The sequence below is a fragment of the Cryptomeria japonica genome, chromosome 3 (genome assembly GCF_030272615.1).
Source record: "Cryptomeria japonica chromosome 3, Sugi_1.0, whole genome shotgun sequence".
NCBI lineage: Eukaryota > Viridiplantae > Streptophyta > Pinopsida > Cupressales > Cupressaceae > Cryptomeria > Cryptomeria japonica.
In genome coordinates this window covers 281717517-281736888 of record NC_081407.1, presented here as the reverse complement: position 1 = coordinate 281736888, position 19372 = coordinate 281717517, and the positions used below count along the sequence as shown (strand labels likewise).

Sequence of the window (19372 nt, the reverse complement as noted above, 5' to 3'; positions counted from 1 at the left end):
AGGGAAGTATATGGATAGGTTTGTTATGGATAGTTCTCCATTGTCAAGTGATGACGATACATTAAAAGAGATCGATAAAATCCTTTCCTCCTTGGATAAGAATGAGGAAAATAAGAAAATGAAACACCTAAGTAGAGGTGATAGTGAACCTAAAAAAAAGTTAAAGAAGATAGGATGCCTAAAAGCTTTGTGAATTTTAGGAATTCCAAAGATGGGAAACAAACCCTAAATGATGATAACCTTGAGCTGCATTTGTAACGCCCTACCAAGGAACCCAAGCGTACAAAAACAAATGAACCAAACACATAGAATTTAAAAAAAAAAAAAAAGGAAATATCATTCATTTCCTAACTCAATGCAACACTAAAAGAACACATACAAAACATGAATGCATCATAACATAATTAAACGAATAGTTTAATCGTCGTAACTCTACTTTAGGGTTCCTTAATGTTGTTGCATAAGCAACACTCACAAAGTATGACTTAAACTCAACTTAAATCCATAACATTATAACGAAGCTCATGAACATCATACACATGTAATACATTAACTTAACCAATTAATCTTAATCAAGGATCACTAAATGCATCACACAAAAATCTAATCTAAGTTATTTTTAAAACACCAAAGGAAAGATTCCTATGCTAACCTCAACAATAATAAGAAGCATCCATAAAACCATATGAGCATAATCATTATAGAATATCTATTAACTTACATACAAGATATCATCAAGTCCTATTACAATCTCTCCACTAGGAATGTCCAATACAAATATTCTTTTTACAGTACAAGTACCATGATATAGTTACATGTTCTTTACATCACTACTAAAAAATACACAATAATACATTACAAGTAGAATAATCTGCATCTGATTACAATATAAAATATATCCGGCTACTCACGTACATGGACTCCAAAGTAAACCTAATGGATGGTAAAAACACTACCACCCGACCATGCAAATCCCGAAGGTCTACCCCCCATGCTGGAGATAGACACAATGCCCCAAACAACAACAAACAAGGGCTAGGGATGAAGAAGATAATCATAACACAAAATACACCAACCACATATACTCAATCACATGACAATCAAAATATTCCCAGAGGCTTCCATACAAAATAAACATGATAGATGCACTAGAAGACATGAAGGAGAGAGTGTCATCGCATAGTCTCCAAACTCATGCAAAGTTGTGAAATCCTTTCATGGAGACAAGGTATTGCACAATTATGCCAGAAAAATATCTCTCGGGATGGACAAATGACAATTCAATGCCTCTCCAGATGGACAGGCCCAGATCAACATCACTGAGGACGGACAAGCTGCCATCTCAACACCTCCATAGGTGGACAAGCAATCAGATCGACACCTCTATAGGAGGACAAGACTTCCCAGTCTCATCCTCTTCCTATACAAGCACATGAGGCCATGAGCGGGGCAAATTTTTTTATCTTATTAGTGTGTGTGTGTATGATACCCAAACCCAAAGTTTTATTAATCTTCTCTTAAATAAACAACTCACCTATGAGCTAACCTGGTGACCACTTTGGGTCGCGACACCCATGGAGAGCCATTCCCCCTTAATGCATATGGACATAATATCTCCTATAGATCATATAATCATCAATAGGGATAACAAGAATCCACTTACACAAAAAAATGCACTTCCTGTAAATAGGGCTTTAAAACATAGACCAAACACAAGGTCGAGTCCTAAGAACTGAATCACAATCACAAAACACTACTTATCTTCACAAGACAAATCAAGAAAGGCAATATGAACACCAATCCAATCAAATCGAGCTAAACTGAGTACAAATTTCCAAAATTGATAGAGCACAAGATCAATCTAAGCCTCTGGAAAGTCAAATTAAGTCAAAATTGGTCAAACCCCCAAACAACTACGCAAGTGGTCAACATAATTATGCAGGTGGATAGAATAACTATGCAGGTGGTTGGTACAACTACCCAGGTGGTCATTGGAGCTACATAGGTGGCTTTTGGTACAACTACACAGGTGGCTTTTGTTCTGAAACAGGTTAAACATAAAAACTCAATTTCACAATCAAACAAAAACCCATTTGAGAAGGGTTTTATAACACCTCAAAAAATTAGAAAATCACATGCAAGCATTCATTTAGGGTTCACAAACAAGAATGCAGAAAAAATTGGTAAACTAAACGTTGAATTCCCATACTCGATTTCGAGCAAAACATAATTCTTTCAAATCAGGAATTAGGAACAAAATTCAGACAGTAAAAACCATTTAAGAAACATCCCAATCCCCCTAATAATCATATTTATTCATAATTACAAAATTTAACTAAAAGCAAACAAGGGAATCAAATACCTACTTGAAACCTTGTGAAAGAAAGAGACAGAGAAGAGAAAGTTGATTATGATTTTTGAACTCAAAAAGGCCTTCAAAATAGTAATCAAACAAGCTTGAGCAATCCAAATTACACTTTGAACCAACTTGAAAACAATTGAAATCTGTAAACCCTATCCTCAAATTCACTCTCTAAACTTTCTTCACAAAATTGCAACAAAATGTTCTCCCCAAAACTTCATAAATGAAAAAGAACCCTAAATCGATTCTCATAAAACTCGTAAATAATAATCAATCTCCTAATTAAGCTCACATTAAAATCACAAACCCTAATCCTAAAAATATCAATAATATTAAATTAAGAAATCAATAATAAAATTAATAATAGAATCCCCATAAAAGTAATTAAACAAATATATAAATAATAATAAAATATTAAATCACTAATTAAAAATCCCCTAAAAATAAATAACTCTTTCTTGAAAACCAAGAAATAATAAATAATTAAATTCCAATTAAAATAGAATAATCCACTAAAAATAGAACTAGTGGTAAAAAGTTAACAGGCGGAATGGAGAGCTCTGTAACCAAGGCACACGAACGGTCCTTGGCTGTAGGTCGGCTCTCTGCCCGGGGGCACCCAGACCTAGTGGGAGGTCCCCGCATTAAACTCTATGCGTGCCTCCATTAATGGAGAAGAAAATTGGCGGTCAAGGGATTAATACCCACAAACCCTCTGCTAATGGTACAAAATCATTTAGCGAAGCTATTCAAGGGCACCGCACGACCATCCCGGATGAAGCAAGGTTCGAACCAGAGACAAACCAGGATGCAGCAGCAAATCTCAAAGAAGGTGAGGTTGCCTCGGCCCCGAGAGTCATCATTAAACCTAATTCCTCTATGACTGGATGTATTTCTAAAGAAATTGCTAGGCTTAGGGATTCTGCGATTTTTTTAGCAGCCCTTGATGTAGATAAAATGCCATCTAGACAATATCTTAATAAATGGTTTCATGATACTTGGTCTGTTAAGCTTGGAATTCAATTTTCGTTCTGCAGAATGTTACAAAAAGGTTTATTTCTTATTTTCTTTAATGATAAAGAGATTCAAAAGAAGGTTATTGAAAAATAATTTTGGAGTATAGGCAACGCCTGTTTTAGGGCCGTCCCCTAGACTCCGCTTGCTTGTAATGAAGAAATAATGGCACTCTCCAACCCTAAATGGGTAGTTATTAAAAATGTCCCCCCATTTTTGTGGAATTGCATTGCTAAAATCACGGAGTCGCTTGGAAAGGTTATTAAAATTGATTCCTTGGCCTCTCTGCTACCTCACATGGATGCGAGGGTTCTAATTGCATTCAACCCTGGAGTAATCCTCCCCTCGGGTATTGACATCTGTATAGAAAACCAACTCTTCTCGTGTCCCTTAGAATTCTTAGGAGGGATAAATGCATGTCATAGATGTAGAAGAAGTGGCCATTATTTGAAAAACTGCCCTTTGATGGTGAAGAAATATGGTACCTCCCTCAAGAAGACTTCCAACAGAAACCACCCTCACCCGGAGTCGGAAGAAACTAATAAGACTGACCCTATTCCCTCAGCTTCCCCACCCCTTGACCCCTCCCCCCAACCTAGGGTTGTTGAAACTCTCCCCTCATCTGATCCTTCTCCCCCCCTGTCTCAACCCCAAACCCTGCCTTGCACATCCACTTCACCTCCCTCAATTGCAGAAGCTATTCTCAAATATCAGTTGGCATTAAAAGAAGCTAATCGGACTATTAGGGAACCTGATGTTCTGGAAATAGATAAGAGCAAAATCTCCATTCCTACTAGTGAACCTAGGAAGCAAAATGCTCAGCAAATTGTCCTTGAAAAGCTGAAGATGGCGGTAGATCATAGAAAACAACTTGAACTAGCATTAAGTAATCAAAAAATGGAAATTGAGTCATGTACCATACCCTTCCTCCAAGAGTTGATTGGAGGGGAAGATGGTGGGACCCATGTTGCCACCAGTGCTACCGAGAAGGTTAGTCACTCCCCTTATGGACCTAAAATTAATATGAATGGCCCCATAGAGGATATGAGCACCCCTCATATAGAAAATATTACAGAGGAGACTAAGACAGGAGGTGACATAGAATCCAGTAATCAGATTAAAATAACCTCTGATAACACTGATGGGGAGGTGGAGCCCACCACTTCTCCTTCGGACCAACCCCTTGAGAAAGGGCATGGTACTGAACTTGGGGTACAATCGGCTATAACAGTGAATAACAATATTGTAAAGGGAAATTCTTTCTCCCTTGATCCTAAAACCTTTAAGGTTGGAGCCAATGATGGGGGAGAAGACCTAACTGGTAATAAAATAAAATAAAAAAGAAGGAAAAGATCTCCTAAAGTTGGTAAAGACAATTCAGCCAGGAAAGAATCCTTAGGATCTGATCAACTCTCTGAACTCAGGAAAAAAAGAGGGAGACCACTATCAACTATGGCCTTTGATGCCAACCACCTCTCTAAATCTGAGGAATGACCCAAATGTTTTGAAGGGTTTATTAAAGCCCTTGGGTACAATTCTGAAACAACCCCTCAATAATGAAAACCATCTCATGGAACATCAGGGGATTAGAGGCCCCTGACAGGAAATATGTAATCAAAAGATTTCTAAGTATGCACAAGGAAATTGATTGCCTTATGCTCCAAGAACTAAAATTAGTAGGATTTTCTCTAGAAATTGGGCTAAAATCCATCTGGAGGGAAGCCACCCCTTTCTTTACCAAACACCCTAAGGGTAAGGGTGGAGCTACAATATTACTAAGTCCTAAATGGAAGAACAAGATTCTCAAATGGGGACAATCCCCCTGTGATAGGGTAGTATGGGTTATAATAAAGAATGAGAATGAGACATTTGGTCTCTGCCCAATATATACTTCTAATGACTACCGAGAAAGGGGGGAGATGTGGGAATGGATTGCAAAATTATAAGACATCCCCTGGCTCTTAGGAGGTGATTTTAATATGGTACTCAATGCACAAGATAAACAAGGGGGGAACAAGATGGAATGGAAAGGAACGGAGAGGATTCACTAGGAGAGGATGGTCAACAAGTTGAGGTTAATTGACCCAATAGCAAGTGAAAAAGGAGAACACAACTCAATATGGTACACCTAGTGTAACCACCAATAGTACAATAAGAGAGTGTACTGCAGGCTAGATAGATTTTACTTCAACAAGGATTATTTTGAAATTATCAAGAATGAGGAGGGGGTTTAGTATGTTGTCATACCATATACACTATCTGATCACCACCCCATTATGATTGGGCTGAAGATAACTAATAGTAAAATAGCCCTACCCAGCCCTAACTTGAATTTTAGAATGAACACTAGCTTGCTAAAAGATGGTGATCTCAAGTGTGCAATATACCTAGTTAGAATGTACAACAAATGTGGAAACAACAAGCTATCAAATATTGAAAGGTGGAACCAAAATATTGAAACCTGGACCTCACTTTGTCAGGTAGTAGGTAAAAAGAAAGCTAAGGACACCAGAGCAACTGAGATGCAATTGCATAATGCATTACAAGTGGTAGAATCAGAACTGCAAGGGGATCTGGAAAGTGCAACACTCACTTGTCAACTCATCAGGGCCAAAAATGACCTTAGAAGGCTACAAAACTAGAAAATTAAAGGTTGGAGAGCAAGAGCTAAGCTCAACTAGTTAGATGCTGGGGATCGAGGATCCAAGTTCTTCTTCCAAAAGCTCAAAATGAAACAAGCAAGAGAGAATATAGATTCCATATGGGAAGACCATAAAAATCTCTCTGAACCAAAGGAAATTCTAGAATGTTTTGCTCAGTACTACAAACAATTATTTTCTGCAGAACCAGTTAGGAAGGAACAGGACAATGCAAAGAAATTAATCATATCCTTAGTCCCCAAACTCCTTGATAATGAGGATAGAAAGATTCTTGAAGCTGCAATTTCCAAGAAAGAAATCAAAGAAGCTATAGAGGCCCTCAGTAATGACAAGTCCCCTAGACCCGATGGATTCCTAGTAGAATTTTACAAGCAAAATGCTGAATGGATTGTGGATGATCTCCATGAGATATACTCAGAGGCTATTCACAAGGGATCCCTGGGAGAAAATATAAACCAAGGTCTGATCAAACTCATCCCCAAAGAGGGTGATAAAACCCTTGTTAAAAACTGGAGACCCATTACACTGTTAAATGTATCATATAAGATATTAGCAAAGTTGACAGCAAGCAGATTGGAAAATATTCTACCAAAGATCATCAGTACTACACAAACAGGGTTTGTCAAAGGTCGCTATATATTAGAGAACTTAATCACATGTTGGGAGTCACTCCATTGGGCTAAAGAAACATGTCAAAATGGGGCAATGCTACTCATTGACTTCGAGAAAGCCTATGACAGAATAGAATGGGAATATATTATTCAGATGCTTCAGACTCTAGGATTCCCCTCTGGGTTCTGTAAATTGGTCAAAACACTATTATGTGATGCCAATGCCTCAGTTGAAGTAAATTGAATAAGATCCCCCAAATTTGCACTATCCAAGTCAATAAGGCAAGTTTGTCCCCTTGCTCCTGCCTTATTTGTCATAGCTGCTGATGCAATAGCCTATTTAATCAAAGACTCCTCTGTCACTCCTCCTATCAGGGGCATATCCTTACCTAATAAAAAGGAAATATGTAATGTCCAATTTGTTGATGAGACTACAATGTTAATTAAACTTGATGAAGAGAACCTTATTGCTCTGCTAGAAAATATAAATGTTTTTTGCCTGGCCTCTGGAAGTAAGATTGCTATGCACAAATCTAACCTACTTGGCTGGGATGACAGCCCCCTAGACTGGCTCACAAAATTCTCCCTCAATTGGTTGGGTCCTTCCCATATGGTGAAATATCTAGGTATCCCCTTCTCTGTTCTTCCAAACCTAAAGGAAATGTGGGAATGGGTAAGGAATAAGATAGAGAAGAAACTCTCCAAATGGAATAGGAACTATTTATCTCTGGCTGGAAGATTTCAGGTCTATCAAAAGATCTTGGCATCATATAACATCTATTTCTCCATTGCCTGGCTCTTCAAGAACTATCAGTTTAACCATATCCAAAAGTAGATAAGGGCATCCTTTGGTCTGATGGGAAAGGCATCAAGAAGCAGCATGCAATGAAATGGGAATGGTGTACTATGCATAAATTGTATGGTGGGATGGGACTAAAAGATCTTAGAACTCAAGGGATAGCCCTCGCTTCCAAATGGATTCTCCAAGCCATAGATGGTGAGGAGCCATGGAAAGTCCTAATAAGAAACAATATATCATCCTCAATTCCAAAAAAAGCTAAGAAGTGGAAAGGCCTCCTCATGATCGACCTTCTTCTTGGCCAGATGGATGTAGCCCTAGTTGGATTAGGGTTCTGCAAATCCCTATGGAAAGCCTGGTAACAGGTGAAACATTTGGTGCAATACAATCAGAAGGAATGTAAACAAGGACAGTTCACTAGTGATAGGTCTATCTGGTGGAATCTAATTTATCATGGAAAACCATTGGCAGCCCTTCAAGGTTGCTCTGCTCTTAAATGGAACAATATGTGAATTAGGCACTTTGAACAGATTCTAGAGAATGGCCAACTGAGAACATGGGAGGATCTGCAACTTGCCTTCGCTATTCCGGTTTCCCAAAGCAGAACCTATAACATGCTTAGGTCTGCCTTATCCAACACTCTTCCCCAACCGCACCTTTCTCATTCCCTCTTCTCCTCCTCTGCAATCAGCTAGGTTGATGGCACACCTCTTTCCTCTCTAAAAGCCAAAAACATTTATGCATCACTCACTGAGGTAGATACCATTTAAATAATTGTTGGGAGCTAAACTGGGAACCTAGGGTATGGAAAGACAGATTAGTTAGATTCTGGATGACTCCAAATGAACCAAAAAAATAGTTCTTTGGTTGTAGACTGCTGTTAAATAAACTCCCTCTTAAGGATAAGGAAGGCAACCACCTAAACTACAAAATTTGTAGAACCCCTGAGACTGTGAAACATATCTGTTTTGACTATCATTTTGCAAAGGAGATCTGGAACTTGTTCGGTCTAAATCTAGATGCCAATTGTGTTGAAATCATTAATGTTGTTTTAGGTTACATTAAGGGCTGTAGGAAAACTGCAAATATCTTCTGGTCTTGTTTATCTTTAGAAGTTCTTTGGCTCATTTGGAAATATCGTAATGATGATGTCTTTAATAACAACACCAGGCACCTCACTAAGTCTCTTAGGAGACTCATTTTTCATACTGTCTCATTGCAGGTCACTGTGGTCATAAAGCTAGACTCAGATAAGTTTGATAAATGGATCAAGGAAGGAGCTACCATTGTCTACATCAGAGAGCTATCCCACGGCTTCACATGGGAGAGAGATGAACCAGGAAAGGCAGCATTTGAGCAAGCACTCATGGCCTTCATGAGACAGATTGACCGTAGACACCTACATATGGAAATTTCTCGGGAGGAAGATGACCGGATTCACTAGAGCACCTCACACCCTCACAGGCAGGACATTCTTGATGGCCATATTGAAGTATGGCAAGATAGAGAGATGGGCTGGGTGGCTTGGATCCCACCAGTGGGAGTCAACTCTTCTCCAGACTCTGAAATTTCTTTCATATAGGCTATTACTACTTTTTAGTTTATTTGTTTTGTTCATATAATATGATGTAATTGTGGTTATCATCTCCCCATATGTGGTGATACTCGTAGAATATTAATTTTTTTGATGACTGCACCTTCCTATGGTGCCTTGATGTGGTTATACCCAAACAGTTCTGGTGATTTGTAGTGACTTTTTGATATATAATCAAAAACAAACAAAAAAAAGAACTAGTGGTTACACCCACTTAACTGGCCAATAAAATAATAAGAACTAAATAAATAATAAATCATTTAAAAATAATAATAATTAATTTCTATAATTAATAAATAATTCTTACAATAAATAACTAATTCCAAAAAAATATAATCATCTATAAAAGTAGGACAACTAGTTCCACCAAAATAACACAAACAGTTCCACACTAAATAAAACATCACATGCTCAAAAATATTTATTGATTAATATCCAATAATAAAATATATTCAATAAATCAAAATTATGATTAAAGCCACATAACAATAATTAATTAATTAATAATAATCAAATAATAATTAATATCAATCATTAAAATAACATAAAATCCACATAAACAAATAAATCATAAAATAATACTATCATCAACACATGACTTGCCACTAGCACTTAGGTAATCAGATATTGTCCACATGACAAATCTGACAGGATAAAATGTAAAGATTAGATAATTGTCCTTAGGTTAGGACAATGGCTAGGGCTAGGTATAATTTGGGTCTTGCACTATTTTCTTTTACCACCATTGGGAATTTAACTTGACATGCTCAAACTTGTGGAACCAGGTGGAGTCGATGTCTTGTACTTCCCATCCTGCACAAAATGTGTTGTATACGAACATATATATATGTGTGTGTGTGTGTGTGTGTGTGTGTGTGTGTGTGTGCATACATACATACATACATACATATGTATATACATACATACACACACATATATATATGTATGTATGTATATGTATATGTATGTGTATGTATATATGTATATATGTATACACACACACACATACATATACATACACATACATACATACATATACTCCCATCTAGTGAAAGGGAATAGTGGCGTCTATGGAGGTCACATTGAGTAATACGAAAGCATTCCTTTCACCCTAACCCCATGCAAACAAAACAATAAAGATCTACTCTACACAAAGAAATCCATAAGGACCAATATCACCATATCTAAATAACAACATCTGATCATAGACTAACATTTCATAAGAATCATCATGAATCATCAACATATAATTCAAGTCATAGTAAACCATTACTAATATCAATATATCCATCGAAATTAAAGTATAACAATAATCATGTCCCAATCAAATAAGCATCACAATAATCCAATAGCATAGACCACATGAATGTATCCACATACAACAACCAAAAATAAACCACGCATATAAATGAGTCAAACATAGTCAAAGTATCAAATATCTAATGCAAAGCATAGAAGGGTACTACAACATTAGTTGGAATGTTAGGCGACTTGAAAACCCTAACATGAAATTTATTGATAGAAGAGTTTTAAAATAATCTAGTAGCATTAATATTCTTCTCCTTCATGATGTGAAAGTTATGAGGTTCACCCTTGATACCGACTTAAACTTCATATGGAAAGACTCAATATAATCCTATATCAATCATGAAAAGGGAAGAGAAGGCACTGATATATTACTAAATATATAATAGTCTCATTGTGTCACTAAGTATGGTGTTTCTCCTTGTAATAGAGCCCTAGAGATCATTATTAAGATAGAAAAAAATGGATTTTTCTCAACATATGCTCACAATCATTATAGTCAATATGATAGAAAAAAGATGATAATAAAGTTGGGGGTCTAGATATGGGTGGAAGGGTAATGAGAAATACTTTTGGTTTAAGATTGAAAATAGGCTAAATATTTTTTATCCATTGGAAGGACTAAAGAAAAATAACAAGGGTATATGGTATACTTTGTGCAACTCCCAAAAATAACAAGGGTATATGGTATACTTTGTGCAACTCCGAAAAGGGCTTTAAGAGAATCTACAATAGGATTGACATGTTTTATGTGAACAAAATTTCTTTAATTTTGATCAAATTGAAGATAATTATCCCATTGAAGTTAGAATTCAGATATGTAATGATAGACCTAAATAAGTTAGAACATTTATTTAAATTATTATTTTTTCTTTATATAATTAAGCATTATTAGTACTTTTCGTAGGAAATATCATTGCATTCACTTAAGCCTAACTAATCATACCAATCAAAAGTGATTATTATTTTTGTTTTGAGATTTACATTTTTAAACTAGAAATTATTTATCTACAATATGATTGGATGGAAAAAACTGGTGTTATAAGAGAAAATTTATAAGAATGATAGATTTCGTAGACTTTTTTTAGATTTCTTTATATTTAAAAAATAATTGTCTATATATATATATATATATATATATATATATATATATATAAAGTGATTTTTCTTATAAATATATATTAAATTTTAATATCTTTTTTTATTTTTGAAAATATAAGTAAAATTCATTAACTATGTATAGAGATTTGATTTACAACATTTAAATAAAATAAAATAAAAATTTAAATAAATAATTAAACTATTTCATTATAAGCATTACACAACACATATTTTCTAAAAATAAAAAATAAATCAAGTATGTATTTTTTATAATTATAATTTTTTTTTTGAAATCGCTCTATTTTTTATTAATACTAATTGAAAATCATAATTTTCTTTTTAATCATATTAATATATACAATATAATTTTATAACATTTAATCATAAATTTAATTATAATTAATATTTTTTTTGCTTGGTAATGGATTGAAGCCAAATCGCTTTTGATTGGAGCTATGAACATCCTTATATCTCCTTGTGTTGTCCTATCTTCCATGTCCAAACACATTAACACCCGTGGGACACATGGGGCTCGAAAAGATTCTAACCCAAGACCTCCCATATAAGAAGCTCGCAGCTAACCATTACATTGTAGGGTCATTAATTAATATTACATATTTATAATTAAAATAATATATAATCTTAAACTAATAATTAATAATTAAATTTAAAATTAATTTTATTATTATGATTATAATTATATAGATTTTATAATTAACTTAAAATTATATTCTTAAAAATTTCTCGACAATATAGAAAATAATAAACAAGAGAAAAATGGTTATTTGCATGCTTGACACTTTAGCTTGTGGTCACATTAACCAAGCATGTTTTTCTATCATTTTTAAAAATTTCTCAAAGCTCAAGAACTAGGAATTATGGAATTATGTAATTATGGCTATTTCAACCTGGTTTTCCTCTAACAAAGTTTCAAATCCTAGAAAGATCATAATGGAATCCCATCACCGAATAGAAGGATGTAAAACTACTCTAAAATTTATCTTTGGTAAGTGAGTCCTTCAATTGAAAGTTGTGGATGAGACAATCATTACAAGTCTTTTTATCACTCACCAAGTGTCTAAAGAACCACATAAGGAGGGTTTCAATATTTCTTTAGCTATGTATCCTTCTTTATTTTAAATGCAGATGGTCTATCAGTTAAAGTACATTCCACTGCTCCATTACAATTCATATTTCCCTGCATACGTCAGCCATTCAAATTCACTGATTTTTATAGGATAAGAGCAATCTGAGTTGAACAAAATTAAATGATTACAATGTAGTCAAGATTGAGACCTAAAAGAAGAACAAATGCTATACCATTGGTCTAATTAATTCAATGTAAAATGTTTGTTGAAATGTTGGTGTAATATTTCATGTTTATAAATTATTTATGAAAATGTTTATGAATATATATAAGTGTAATTGTGCACATTGTTAAATTCAATAATGTTGTTTAGTTTGTTGTCCTCTTAATTGTTTTTATAAAATATTTACGAGATAAAATTCAAAAAATTGCAAGTGTGGTTTAAAATTTTGTGGTAAAGAGAGACAATTAGTGATAATGGTATCAAGAGAGTCAAGACTCGAATTCACATAAAATCAAGATAAATCTTCCTCTTCACCAACTCAAGTACTTAATAATTAGAGGACAAAACTATAATAAGGTGCTTTTTTCATGTAATGTTAAAATTCATTTATATTAACCCCTCATTCTCATATCAGGGGGCTGAAGCTATTCTGGCTCCAAAACAGACCTTTCTTACAACATGATAGTGACATGCTAGTGAATCACAACCATTTATTGCAAAATTGACAGTGTAAAAGGCACGACTAACATGCATGTTAGTCAATCCGTACTACTGTTTTGGAGCAAAATAGACGCATCCTTATCAATATCCCTCTAACAGCTCAAGTGCTAGTAATAAAGAATTACAACAAATAATTTTTATTACAATACTATATAAGCAAGTACTCGCCACTACATTATTTCTTTTTCATTTTCACATATAATAATTAGACAACTCTAACTCTAAATTTATTTACACAATTTATTAATCTAAATTTATTTAATTATACTTATACAAGTATATATTGATTTAAAAAGTTTTTTTCCTTACAATAATGTCAAAACTTTTTCATAATGTTAATTACTTCTACCTGCATAATTTTTTTGTTAATAACATTAACCCTCTACATGACATACATTCTGTTCTGCTTAAATGTGAAAATTAAGCAGAACATAAAAAGCTGCTTTTTCCTCACTGCTTAGGTAGTTATGAGGTAAGATGAAGGATTGCACAAACCATCAGCAAAAATAGAGCTTGCCAGCTGGTAAAATTCTTCAAAAACCCCTCGTAGAAGCATCCAAGGTAAAGGGAAAATGAAACACATAATAGGTAGACACGGGGAAGACATAATAATCATGCATAATTCTTTTCTTTATAATTTGGATTCTACTTGTTTGTCTGTACCTTACTACTTTAAGACAAGGAGTGGAGGATATTTGGCGGAGTTGGGGTTGTTTTATTTTGATGTCATGAAGTAGGTGTCTACTGTAGGTCTAAATTGGCTGCTCTGACAGGAGATCTATCTGAGCCTCTTCATTATAAATTGGAAAAAAAGGAAAACCAGGAGAACGGACTATTGGCTGCTGAATCAGGAGCAGAAGCAACAGAAGCAGCAGTGTTTGGTCTGGTAATTAGCAGCTGTCTTGTGAGGCAATCCTTAATTGGATAGGGGGAAATTTTCTTGTTGGGCATGTTGATTGGTATGTTGAGTTCAAACTATTGGGCTTTTAGTGTTAAGATGTGCTTAAATGGTACTTAGAACTTATTGGATTCTTGGAGTTTTGTTGCTGTAAGAGTTGGGTTACTGCTCTTGCCATTAATTAGGTCTATCTGATAAGTGGAAGTGAGGTTGTTTTGGGATTTTCTCGTTGATAGAGCGACTGATTCCTCGTACAGTTAGGTTCCTTGTCTTTGAAGTAAGGTGGGCCATTTGGCTTTTGTTGTTGGGAGGGTTTGGATAATTCCTCTTGCAATTAAGTATGTTTGCCTGGTTTGTAGAGGCGAGACAAATAAGCTTTATTGTGTAAATGTTGGGCTAATTCCTCTTGCAATTAGGTGGGTTTCCTTGTAAGTAGTGTTTAGAGGGAACTTTAGTAGGCTTTTCAGAATTTGAAAGGTTGGGTGGTTCATCTTACAATCAAGTAGAGTCTTCAGATCATCTAAATCATGTGTTGCTGCAATCTCCCAATTGGGTTTGATCCCAAACTTGCCCTAATAGTCTATGACTACCAACTTATTACTAACAGGAAGGTGAGGTTGTACACTTGAGTCTATTGGGTAGCTTTTAGTGCTCCACGGGCTTGCCTGGTACCTAGATTTGCTTTATCAGGACGTGAGACTGTTGGGCTTTAATGGGGTTATGGGCTTGCCTGGTAAGCAGAGGCGAGATGTTGGGCTTTTATCAGTTGGTGGCCTTGTCTGGAATGCAGAAGTGAGATTACTGGGCTCTTATCATCCCAAGGGCTGGATGTACTTATAGGTGAGATTATTAGGCTTTTGTTATTTGATGGGCTTGACTGGTACATAGAGGTAAGACTTGGCATTTTTTTGTACTGAGTTGGGTGCCTGCTTTGCTTTGTCCGCAGAGGCGAGATTGGTGGGCTCTTACCATTCGGAGGGCTTGATTGTATGCAGAGATGATACTATTGGACTTTTACGGTTTCTCCAGCTTGGCCGGCAGGCAGAGCTTTAACTTGGTAGGCTTGCCTGCTATGTAGAACTGAAATGATTAGAATTTTACTGTTTAATGGGTTTGTCTGGTACATAGAGGACTACAGGAATTTTAACTGAGGCGATTCCTGTTGCAATTAGATTGAGTATCTGAAGCTGTAATCTTTTCTTCACCCAAAGCACTTGTGGGTGCCAACCCTTGCCTCTCTGTTGTTAGCAGAGATTTAGCAGCAGAGTTTGTTAACTGATGCAATTTCCTTGATTGTCAGAACCAGCTTCTGTGTTTAACAGCCAAGCTTTAACTTGGGCATCCTATAAGCCAGGCTTCTATTTGAGGCTTCGGCCTCAACAGCTCAAAACCCAAACCAAATAAAAAGACAAAAGTTTTTGTTTCAGACTTAAAGCCTCAGTTGAGGAGTACAAAGGTTGCATAAATGAAGTGCGGATCAAGGATATCTACTAAGGAGGTGAGGGTGAGGAAGAAGAGTTGTAGTTGCTTGAATCCATGGCAAATACTGCGCTTTTGAGGCCTCCGTAGATTATAAACCTACAATATATTTTGATTTCTGGACACCATGAGTACCTCCACAAATTCAGCTGCAGTCTCAGATTTACAGCACCACAGCAATAATAACAGCAACAGCAGCAGCAGCAACAACAATAATAATTCTCTTGCTGTCATTTGCATATCAGCGATCAAGCAGGAGGAGGGTTCCAACCCTCGACCTTCGATGGCTGCACAGCCCCTGTCCTCGAGGCCACCTGCAGTAAGTATGAACCCTGGACCTTCTCCCTATCACAGTCAAGAGATGGAGATGGAGAAGGAGAAGGAGAAGCACAATAAGAAGGGGCGGTCCAAGAACTGGACCCGTCAAGAAACTCTGAAATTAATCCGTCACAGAACAGAATTAGAACCCAGATTCGCACGTACCGGACGTAAATCTGAACTGTGGGACGAGATTTCTGAGGCCCTGAAACGGGAAAATATTTGCCGTGATGCTCAGCAGTGCAGAGACAAGTGGGAGAAATTGATGGCCAGCTACAAGGAGGTGCGCGATGGGCTCCGTCAAAGGGATGATAATCCATTTTTCGATGAATTAGATCCCCTGCTCTCTGTCAAGTCTGCTACAGCAAAACAGAAAGACAAAGAAGCACTTGCCCCTGTTAACAGGTAAGCCATATGCCCCTATTTTTATTAAAGCTTGTAAATTTTTGAAGAGAAGTGACCAAAACAGCACACAAGCTCTGCTAAGCAATACAGTGATGGAAATGATGATGATATATTGAATATAGGGATGGGTTGTGGATCCTAAGGTCTGATGTATCAACATCTACCTTTGGGAATTGGATCCTTTCTGATTGGAGTGTGTGGTGCTTTAATGCAAATCACCGTAGCTATTTTGAGATCATTCGCTGTGAAAAAAATAAAAATAAAATTGAATCTTATGATTTCCCTTATTTTAGAGCTATGCATCAATTTGGGGTGTGGATTATTTACTAGGATTCAGAAAGCTAAGTTAACAACCTTTAGAACATCATTAGCTGTACACTGGAAAATTACTCAAAAAAGGAAGCATAGCTTTTAATGAAAAGAAACAGTTATGCATATATCCTACTCAAGGTATATGATTCTGGTGTGTGAGAATTTTTTATATAATGTATGTGAATCTATCGTGTGTGGATTATTTTCTGGTGGATATGTATTGAGAGTCTTGTGTGGATTATTTACTAGTTCACTGTGAATGATCTTCTAAGGGCTGATATCCTGTATCAAGGTAGCACTAGACTGTCATGCTCTATAACCCTTTTCTGTCTGACAATTATTGTTAATGTGAAAAAAACTTACAATACCCAAACACTTTTTTCTAGCAGAAACTCATCTGGCGACAATAATTTTCCATCAGATGATGAAGAGACGGCAGAGGAGGGATCACCGCCCACACCAAAGCGGAGAAAGGCAGCAGGGGGTTATGTGATGGCAGCCGAGGTGGAGGCAGTGACAGAGCTGCTGGAGAGCCTGGTAAGCCGCCAGCAGCAGTTTTTTGCAGAGCTGCTGGATTCCATGGACCGGAAGGAGCAAATGCGCGAGCAAATCCGCCAGGAAAAGGAGGAGAAGTGGAGGGCAGAAGAGAGGGCGCAGCGGTGCATTTTTCATAATGCTATGATTGTGCTAACAAAAAAACTTATGGATGGCAGTGGGGGTCTTGAGCCATTGGGGTTTGAATTCGGGGCTGGTCTGAAAAACAGCCAACAGTTTGATGGTGGCAGTGGCAATGGTGGTAGCGGAGTAGGGGTATCTATTCCCGGTTCTGTTATGAGACATCACCACCAGGTTGATGGTGGCAGGGCTGCTGCTGGTGGCGGTGGCAGGGCTGATGGTGATGGTGGTGGTGGAGGGGTGGTTACTGTATGCATGGTGCCAAAGAAGAGGTCAAAGAACTGGAAGAGAGTAGAGGTTTTGCAGCTAATTAAATTCAGGGCAGAGATGGAAGCAAGGTTTGCAAAGTCCACCCGGCGAGCAGCGCTGTGGGATGAGCTAGCAGAGCTTTTGGGGGCAGAAGGGATTAAGAGGGATGGCAAGCAGTGCAGAGAAAAGTGGGATAAATTAATGGCAGAGTTCAAAGATGTGAGCGATGGTAAGAGGGACAGGAGCGAGAGCCCCTATTTCACAGAGCTCACTTCATTTGTTGGCCGCTCTGCTGAAGCAGGGTAAAAAGAAATTGGAAAAATGGGAATTTTCAGAAAAGTTTCAAATTTCTGAAGTCCAAAATTGGGTGTCAGAATTCAGAACTTTCGGAACTATTAAAATCTGAAAATTAGGCTACAATAAATGAAAAAATTGCAAGCGCCTCATCAATGACTCCAGTTTGGCTTTGTTATGTGAATTTATTTTACATAAGTGATCCGAGTATCAGAATCTGTCAATTTCCAGACCTGGGAAGCATAATTCAAATATTTTCAGAATCGTGTTCAGAATCTGAAAAGATTGGGTATGAAGGGGATCAAGTTTGGGTTATCTGGTCTATCAAGCTGTCCACGGGTCTATCTGATTGTGACATATAGGTTAATTTGGGAAAATCTGCTGCTTCTCAAATTTTCTTTTATGGGGTGTATAGCAAGGGCTTTCCTTATCTTCTGTTTACAATGAGAAGTTGGAAGTTATCATTTTAAGTCAGTTTAGCAGTTATAGTTTAGAGCCTCAATCTCTGCCTTCAAAGGGCAGTTTGTCTGTATTATAATGAGAGGCCTATTTACAACCTTTTTCAAAATTGATTTTAGCAAATTTAGCCTTAAGCAAAATAATGGTTGTTGCTTGTCTTCAGTTTTGCAATGTTTGGATGTTTGAAAAATTGAATATATTAGTTTTTTCCTACACCGAAAACACCTCTAAATCTGCCTTGTTTCTTCCTTAGTCACCAAGAATAGCAGCTATGTGGATAATATTATTTATCATGCCTATTTACAAGCTCGCTCTCCAAGGGCGATTATAGTAAATTATCTTCTTAGTTCATCTGTGAGCAAACTTCTGGAATTTAGTAAATTATCTTCTAAGTTTTGCTATGTTTTGGGTGGTTAAGATGATTGATAGTGTTTACATTAAATTTGTTGATGCCCATATGTTTTCCTTTTACTTAATCCCACAGTCTCAAAGACATCTGTGCATTATTTATTCTTCGGTTACTAGTCATTCAGAGTCACTTTAGCTGTGTCAGAGAATTTCATGTCCATATGGACGCAATAAATTAAGAGACAGAAATAATGAGAAAAAGATGTTGGCTTTTGGCATCGACAACTTTAGCTGAAAGGAAAGGCCAAGTGCATATATCTACTCCAAATATGTGGGAAAATTTTGACCCTTTGTTCAGAATATATGATTTTAGACTTTTTCTCTTCCCTTGTACTATAATGAGTTATTTTGTCAACCAAGAAAATGAGTATGTAATAGCCACGACGTGGTGAAATATGTTGCGTTTCTTGACTTACCAACTTTTTCTGAAAATGTAAGCCAGCTTGATTTGTCTTTGTTCAGAGTATCTCTACAATCCAAATCTTTTATGAGAGAATTCATTTCTGTTTATCATGATACAAAAGCATTTTGGAGTGACAGATTCACTCTTCTTTTGACAAAAAATAAAAGCTTAAATATGTTAATCTAAAAGAAGAATACAAAACAGATTTGGAAAAC

General features: G+C 36.4%; 1 protein-coding gene across 3 annotated transcripts; it reads left to right on the top strand.

The window, feature by feature from the left end:
• The first annotated feature begins 13842 nt into the window (after positions 1-13842).
• Positions 13843-18578, top strand: LOC131029606 (trihelix transcription factor GTL1). 3 transcript variants are annotated; one of them, XM_057960155.2, is made up of 3 exons: positions 13843-14947; positions 15102-16357; positions 17056-18578. In XM_057960155.2, the coding sequence occupies exons 2-3, from the start codon at positions 15762-15764 to the stop codon at positions 17897-17899; spliced, it is 1440 nt and encodes a 479-aa protein (XP_057816138.1). In that variant the 5' UTR covers positions 13843-14947; positions 15102-15761; the 3' UTR covers positions 17900-18578. The 3 variants fall into 3 exon arrangements, with proteins under 3 accessions (XP_057816138.1, XP_057816137.1, XP_057816139.1); XM_057960154.2 differs by having other exon boundaries at positions 13843-14995; XM_057960156.2 differs by having other exon boundaries at positions 13850-14995; positions 17059-18578.
• Positions 18579-19372: the final 794 nt, after the last annotated feature.

What these genes read in the sequence shown, in the direction of transcription:
- LOC131029606 (XM_057960155.2), top strand. Translation starts at nt 15,762, where the DNA reads ATGAGTACCTCCACAAATTCAGCTGCAGTCTCAGATTTACAGCACCAC. An exon ending in GCACTTGCCCCTGTTAACAG is followed by an intron (nt 16,358 to 17,055) that starts GTAAGCCATATG and finishes ACTTTTTTCTAG; the next exon opens with CAGAAACTCATCTGGCGACA.